The sequence below is a fragment of the Bison bison genome, unplaced genomic scaffold (genome assembly GCF_000754665.1).
Source record: "Bison bison bison isolate TAMUID 2011002044 unplaced genomic scaffold, Bison_UMD1.0 scf7180017864293, whole genome shotgun sequence".
Taxonomy (NCBI): Eukaryota; Metazoa; Chordata; class Mammalia; order Artiodactyla; family Bovidae; genus Bison; species Bison bison.
Genome location: NW_011494865.1, coordinates 1,221,992 through 1,230,052, shown reverse-complemented (window position 1 = coordinate 1,230,052; position 8,061 = coordinate 1,221,992). Strand labels below are relative to the sequence as shown.

General features: G+C 51.5%; 2 protein-coding genes across 3 annotated transcripts in view; one reads left to right on the top strand and one right to left on the bottom strand.

Annotated features, from left to right (window-relative positions):
• The window catches only part of CLEC16A (C-type lectin domain family 16, member A), a 229,142-nt gene extending 223,339 nt beyond the window's left edge, over nucleotides 1–5,803 (bottom strand). For both annotated transcript variants that reach the window (XM_010850663.1, XM_010850664.1), the window contains exon 1: nucleotides 5,550–5,803. In XM_010850663.1, coding sequence (XP_010848965.1) covers nucleotides 5,550–5,629 — 80 coding nt within the window. In that variant the 5' untranslated portion in view covers nucleotides 5,630–5,803. The remainder of the gene's footprint in view (nucleotides 1–5,549) is intronic.
• A 2,155-nt stretch (nucleotides 5,804–7,958) lies between these two features.
• DEXI (Dexi homolog (mouse)) overlaps nucleotides 7,959–8,061 on the top strand; it is a 15,099-nt gene continuing 14,996 nt past the window's right edge. Inside the window, exon 1 of the mRNA XM_010850688.1 lies at nucleotides 7,959–8,015. Coding sequence (XP_010848990.1) covers nucleotides 7,959–8,015 — 57 coding nt within the window. The remainder of the gene's footprint in view (nucleotides 8,016–8,061) is intronic.

The following is an 8,061-nucleotide window of genomic DNA, read 5'->3' as shown; positions in this document are numbered from 1 at the left end:
GTTTGGGATGGGGGGTCACATGTACACCCGTGGCTGATTCATGTCAATGTATGGCAAAACCACCACAATATTATAAAGTAATTAGCCTCCAATTAAAATTAATTAATTAATTTTAAAAAAAAAAAGAGGAGGCAGGCCAGCATTTGCCTCTTTTGTACGTCCTATGACAAACCCCTGCTGATCTTTTACTGTGTGCCAGGCCCTGTCCTGGCATCTGACAACTCCCCTGGGGAACAAGCCGCCCAGGTCTCTGTCCCCATGAGGCTCACGGTCAAATTTGGGAGAAACAAACACACACATATTCAACATCATTTTCCACCATGAAAGGACACGCCTGAGGAACCCCGGCCAGGCGTGCTGGGGATCTAACTCACAACTGAGATCTGACATCCAGCCTGAAGCGCCCAGAGCACCTCCAGCTGGTCGAACCTTTGGCGATGAGAAGCTCACATAATGTCGTGCTGAGTGGGACAGGGGAGGCGAGAGCAGGAGAAGTCAGAGGGCGGGAACGTCTTGTCGGCTGAAGTCATCAGAGCGACTGTTATGGAGGAATTAGTGAGATCTGTGGGGGTTCCTTTTTTCACGGTTGTGCCACGTGGCTCACTGTGAGTTCCCTGATCAGGGACTGAACCCAGGGCGTGGCAGTACTAGTGCAGAGTCCTACTGACAGGCATGGGAGAGAGCACAGGTGCAGACAGGTGAGGGCTGTGTAAGAGTGAGTGAGAGAAGAGCCGTCAGCGTGAAAAGGCCCGAGAAACATCCCTGGGTTATGGCCGTGCTACCCTCACTGACTGTCAATAGGAGACAGCAGGCGTCCTGAGGGGGCGCCCCTCCAGCTTGGCCTCCAAACTCGGGCCAGACCAGAGCACGCGGCTCCCCGTTTGCTCTCAGCCTGGTGTCCAGATTCCTCAGCAGGACCTGGGCTCTGTGGCCTCTCCCGTCCCACAGCTCTGCACTCAGGTCCTCCACCCACTCTTGCCCTGACTGCTCCCCTTACCTAACAGCCTGCCTCCCCGCTGCAGGCTTCCCAGACGCCACATCCTCTGCCTGCAGCATCCCCACTTCCAGCCCCTGACTGCCTGGAACAACCGCTCATCCTTCACATCTCCACGTAAACCGCTGTCTGCCTACTGAGGATGCTCCTGGCTCGCCAGCCGGGGTTAGAGGGTCTCCATCTATGCTCCCAAGCTGGACAGGTGGGCACGGAGCCTGGAGCACTCAGAAGGCCTGGAGGAACTTTAGACGTGACAAAACAGGTGCCTCAAAGAGTGATACGATGAGTATGATATTCTGAGAAAATGAATCTGGCTATACAGTGCCCTGAGCTCTGAAAATAACCAGCACGATCTTAGGGAAAGTTGAACATACCAAGAGCAGGTGAACGTCTGCCTGCTGGGCGTCCACTCCTCTTCTTCATTTGCCGGTGCTGAACCATCCCTTTCTCTCATTCTCTGCCCACTAGCCTGGAAGGAGCTGATGCCACTCTGACTCCAGGGAAGGGCCTAGTAGAGCACCCATGCCCCCGCCACAGTGACTGACTCAGGGACAGGCACGAGACCCCAGGTCGGTGCAACGGTACTCACTTCCAGACTTCTGCCAGAAGCATTAAGAAAAGAAGCTTGCTTTTTCGCAGGGGTTGCTAAGCTGATTGGATGTAATGGAGCATTCTGAGAATGACACCAACCGAGAAGAAAGCAGAGATGAGAGGTGGGAAGAAGCACATACTGACAACTTCGTCTGAACACCCAGACTCAGCCACAGCTTAGCTAGGACAGTGTGTTCAGTGGCAAGAGTCAATCAGATCCATTTGGGGCTGAAGGTGATTTCAGTGGGGCTTCCATCATTTGCAACCAAGAATCTTAACCCAGACCCAAAGGAGATCAGAGTTAAGGCAATGACCCAACCCAACAACAAGAAAGTTCCAGCCGTTTGTGGACTCGCAGTCCCTAGTGAAGGGGATGCCTCAGTATCGATCAGGCATCTCCATCAGCCAACGTTCTGCTCGTCCATGTGATAGCCTTGCCATTGGTCTGGCCGATAAACCACCCATGATGTGCAGCAAACCACTTCTTACTATTTCAATCTGCCTCAACTAAACCACTAACTCCATTCAGTAGACAAAGACCACAGTACACAGCTTCCCACTATTTAGCAGAAGTAAAACCCTATCTTACAAGAAAAATTTGTTTTCCAGTTTGAAAGCTAGGAATGTTATGAATAATGTGGTTCAGAAAAAGTTTCCAGATCTCTGTACTATCGTCTAAATTGTTCTGTACATTTCAAACTTCTCTTAAAAGTAAAGTCTATTTTAAAAAGGGGGCGGGGGAGGGCTTCCCTGGTGGCACAGTGGCTAAGAATCTGCCTGGGAAGATCCCACATGCCACGGGGCAACTAAGCTCCTGCACCACAACTCCTGAGCCCGCATTCCAGAGCCCTCAAGCTGCAACTACAGAGCCTGTGCGTCACAGCTACTGAAGCCTGCGTGCCCTAGAGCCTGAAGCTACTGGGCCAGCACCCCAGAGCCCGTGCTCCACAAGGAGAGAGGCCACCGCAATGAGAAGCCCGTGCACCGCAACTAGAGAGTAGCCCCCAGTCACCGCAGCTAGAGAAAAGCCCATGCAGCAACGAAGACCCAGCACAGTAAAAAATAAACATTAAAAAAAAAAAGGAAGCCTGTTCCCAGATGCTTTGTGTGCCCCCTCCCCAAACTGTCCTTCTGAATTCATTTCAATATTTTAATCTCTCTACCCGCACTGCCCCAGGTCAGGGCAAGAGTGCATTAGGAACTGTCACCTGTGGAGTGACCGATTCGTACTGGTTGCCGAGGACTTTCCTGGCCTTAGCACCGAAAGGGCCACGTCCTGGGAAATCCCTCAGTCCAGGCACCCAGGATGGTTTGTTACCCTGTGTATCAGATGAAGCCTTGTTCTGCCTCTAGCCTTGTGTCCTGTAACTGCAGCCCCACCTCCACACTCCAGATACCCCAGAGCCCCCCTCCCACATCCTGCAGCTCCACGTGGGGCTCCTGCTTGTCCCTGACTGCTCTACTCTGGCTGCCTCCCCCAGAGAGCACCCAAGAAGGGTTCCCCCAGAGCCGTGAACCCACAGCGACCCCCACACTTGTCAAACCACAGTCACTGGCTGTCTTCCCCACCAGCCTGAGAGCTTCCTCGGGAAATGGGCTGTTCTGTGCCCAAGTGCTGCTTATGGCACTGTTTATAGCATTCTTTCCCAGGTCATTTTGGGATCTTCTAAGCTCCCCTCCAATACACAGATCGGTAGGTTCTTCAGGCTATAATATGGATTAAGCTGATTTGCTGATCCAGGGCAGGCAACTCAGGTTTCCAAAAAGCACCCCACAGGTGCTGTGACCTAAACAATGAACCTGGGCAGTTCCCAGGATACTTCAAAGGAACCCGAATCCTTTATCATTCCCTGGTTGGCTAGACTGCCAAGATGCCCCATTAGGCAGTGAGATTCAGCCAGGTTGAAAGTCTTCCCAAACTGACTTTTAGGATTTTTACTCAAAAAGACAGCATAATGAGTGCAAACCCTGAAGTCAAATCCTGGCTTTGACGCTTTTCAGCTGTTGTCACCTTGGGTAAGTGACTTAACATCTTCGGACCTTAGTTTCCACTCTAGAAAATGGAAACAATAATACTTCCAACAACTCATAAGACTTGTGAGGACTAAAGGAAATAACACACAGGAAGTCCTTAACAAGCACCTGGCACTGAACATGCCTTCGATAATCACCAAAGTAATTTAAAAGGGCTCAAGTCAGGCAGAGTTAGGTGAGAGCCTGCAGGCACCTGTGTGCTGGCAGCATGCCCAACCTCCCTTAGATAACCCTCCACCCCTTCTCAGCCTCATCCACCCAGCGCCTAAATTCCTGAAATCCTTAAGCCTCTCCCTTTCCCGTCCAGCTGCCCTCCCATCTAAGATTCCTGCCTCCCTACACAGCCCCATCTTTGTCCTTGGCCTCTCTCCTCCCCATGGCCTCTTTCATCCCAACCCCACAAACCCATTCCTCGCTACGTAATGACTCCTCCTGACTCCCACTCTTTGAGACCTACAAATATTTATTAAGTGCCTGCTCCCTGATAGAAAGGCACAGCTGAGAATTACGGCATCGCTTGTGCACGTGCGCCCAGTTGTGTCTGACTCTTCTCGACCCCATGGACTGTAGCCTGCCAGGCTCCTCTGTCCATGGGGATTCCCCAGGCGAGAATACTGCAGTGGGTTGCCATTTCCTTCTCTAGGGTATCTTCCCCACCCAGGAGTCACACCTGGGTCTCCTGCATTGCAAGCAAATTGTTTACCATCTGAGCCACCAGGGAAACCCCTATTTTCCATTAACCCTCCCCACCAACCTTAAAAAATCCTAATCTCTGCCTGTATGCTCTGCACCTCTCCCCATTCATTCATTTTTCTCTTTCTTTAAGCATCCGTCAAGATTCTATTGGGTGCCAGGCACACAGCTAGATGTTGGGAATACAGCTTGTGAGCAAAACAAGCCCTCCTGGAAGTACCAGCTTAGTAACAGACACAAAGTGGTAAAAACACAAAGGATAATTGCAGGTAGTGGAGATGAATCAAATGAATGAAATCGAGAGAAAGATCTAACAGAAAGGAACTGGGGCAAGGGAAGCACTTTAGGTAGGGATGTCTGGGAAGGGCTTGCCCCACTGATCAACACAGCTACCATTATTAGCTGCCTACTGTATAAGAGACGCTGGCTCAATCTCTTTACACGCACAACATTACGGAATCTTTGCACAGTGTTCACCATCCCTATTTGCAGTTGAGGAATCAGTCTCAGAAAGGTGAAGCAATTTGGCCAAGGTCACACAGCCATTCAATGATGAAATCGGGATCTGAATGTAGCCACTCTGTGTACTCTTGCTTCCCAGATCCACCTTGCCACCTACCTCCCCGTGAGCTCTACTTCTAACTCTTCATACTCCCCTAAGAAACTAGTTAGGATTTTTTTTTTTTTTTTAATTTTTGTCCTTTACTGAGCACTGGTAGAAGCTTCCACCTTTATGTACATTTTCTAACCCTACCCTCAAAACAATCGTAGAAAGCAGGTGCTGTCACTATAGTCATTTTACAATTGAAGAAACTGAGGCCTAAATTCACGCACTTAAATTCAAACCCACATCTGTCTGGCTCCAGGATCCAGACCTCTGACCCCTTAAGAGGTCCAGCCTAAGAAATACCGCCCCGGGGAAGCTTGGTGCCCATCGTCCAGCCCCGGCGAGAACAAGGTCTGCATCCAACTGAAATCTGCATCTGTAATACTGAGACTCTGAGAAGCGGAGCGACTTGCCCAAGGTCACATAAGAGAGGAGCTACGAGGTCGGGGTTCGAAGCCGGGCGCCGTATGTCCAGAGCCATAGCTCTTAACCAGCGCACAGCCTTCCCCGAGCGCCTCCCTCGGCCCTCCGCCTCCGCTTTCACCCTTCCCAGCGCCCCCGGTCGGGGTCTACGCGCCCCCAACCCCAGCTCCCGCCCCGCGGCCTCCCCTCCTGCCCCAATACACTCACTTGAGGTGGTCCAGGGAGTGGATGTTGCGCGAAGACTTGCCATGGCCCCCGCCCACCCAGCTCCGCGAGCGGCCAAACATCTCGGTGGTCCCGGCCAGTCGTTCGCCTCACGGTCTCATGCCCGAGCGGCCGACCGGCTGGGCGCCCGTGGCGGCGGCACAAGCAGAGGAGGCAGCGGCGCGGGTGGTGGAGACACCGCCAACCACCTTCCTCCCCGGCCCACAGCCCCGCACTGACATTCAGCCGGAACCGGCCGTTCGACCGCCGCGCTTTACGGCCGGCTGCCGCGAGGAATGCTGGGAAATGCGGTTCGCTCGCGAGGCCCCCGTGGACGGGACTCTGCGAAGGAACTACAAAGCCCGACGTGCATCACGCAACCGCGGGCCCGGGGCCTTGGAAAAGAGGCGGGGCGAGAGGAGGGGAGTCCGCAATATCTTAGGGGTGGGAGGAGCCCTGAGAAATGTATCTGTGAAGATAGGTGAATGAAAGTTACCACGGTATTAGCAATTATTACCTTTATGACGGGCTTCCCTGGTGGCTCAGAGGTTAAAGCGTCTGCCTGGAATGCGGAAGACCCGGGTTCGATCCTTGGGTCGGGAAGATCCCTGGCGAAGGAAATGGCAACCCACTCCGGTACTCTTGCCTGGAGAATCCCATGGAGGGAGAAGCCTGGTAGGCTACAGTCCATGGGGTCGCAAAGAGTCGGACACGACTGAGCGACTTCACTTTCACTTTCACCTTTATGATAAGAATAAGAATAGCTGTTCCTTAGCGTATGCTGTGTGCCACTGCCATAAGCTCTTTACACATATTGTTAATTCTCACAACAACCGTATGAGAACCTTTATTATCCCCTTTTTACCTAAGAGGAATTTGAATCACAGTGGGGTTAACTTACCCAAGATCATATAATTAATACATGGCAGACCCAGGATTCAAACACAGGCGCCCTTAATTTTATGCCCCAAGAAACAAAACTTCACCAAACCGTTAACAGCCTGGTTTGTCCTTCACAGTCTTTTTTTCTACTTGAGTTAAAAAATAAATATTGAAAGGCCTTCGAGCAACAGTGTACCAAAACTGAACGTCCTGTTCTTTCAGTGGATTTCTCTGGTCTTCACCCCAAATCCATGCCATTTCCAAAACATCCACATTTTAAAAAATAAGGAAACACCCAACTTCTTACACCAGGCCAGAAGATGTATCTAAATTTCTCTCCTGGATTGGAAGTGGGAAATTGCATGGAGGCGATACTGCCCTGTTCACCATTCACCCTTTTCTATCCCTCACAGTTATTTAAGGTCTACTGTGTCCCATTAACTGTGCTCAGGACAAAATTGGGCTAAGGGCCAGTGTTCTCCCCAATACCTAGCACAAGGTTTGCCACATAATAGGTGTTCAACAAATATCAGAGTGAATGAATGAAGGTTTGTTTCACCTTCAGCAGTTGGAGGATTAATGGTTTGCTCTATAATTCATTTAAAGGGGTATGAGAGAGCCATGGAGAAAAAAGGGCAAGTTCTGGCCTCAAAACATATACAGGCCCAGCAGCTTCTAGGGTCCTTCTGTTTCTCTGGGCCTCAGTTTCCTAGTCTGTAAAAATGGGTAACATACTGCACTTCCCCCAGCTGGTTCCAATTAAGCAATGCATGTAAAGCACCCAGCTCAGGGAGGCCTGAGATTTAAAAGTCTGGTTGAAACCGCTTTGGGAGGCACTTTGGGCAAGGTCAGTCAGTCTCCTGAAGGATGTACAAGGGGTGCCCCTGAGGAGGGGAATCAGCAAGTGGAAGAGACTCACTTTTCTGTGAACTTCTTGGTTGGTTGAATGTTTAACCACGTTCGTTATTATTGCTGTAAAACACGTTTTACAAAATAAAAACAAGAAGCAACCCTACGACTGGAGGTCTGACCTGCTGGGAAGTTTCTTTACTCAGCTGTCCCTGAATTTTATTATGCAGATTCCCGCCGCCCCGCCCCGCCGAGGGGTGGATCTTCCAGCAGCCAGAATCTGCAGAGTCGAACCGGGCGCCGATTGATCTTCCCCACCGTGGAAAACTGCCACTTTCGGAAAGGCCAAAATTTTCACTGGTGAGGTCCAGTGTCCCCGACCCCCACCCTGCCTCCTTTTTCAACAGATAAACTGAGTCCCAAAAAGGCGTGGTGCCAATACTCAAGTCCAGCAGGGTGCTGATGAAGCTCACGATTTCAAATCTTCAGCTTTTGTAGCCTTAGGATACTTCTCGGTTGTAATCGTGTTCTGAGTCTTTACCCTCTCCCTACTCTGTCGCGGAACCGCAGAGCGAATTGGATTCGAGATCTTCCCTGAGTCCTGAATCGCGAAAGCGACTCAGAAGCCCGCGCCTGGAGGGGAGGAGCGCGGCAGTATCCGCCCCCGGAAGTCTCGGGCCAATGAGCACAGGCGTCGAGCGAGCCAATGAGCGCAGGGGATGGGGAGGCGACGAGCCAGTGAGCCCGGGGAGGGGGTGACGAGCCAATGAGCGCGGGGATGGGG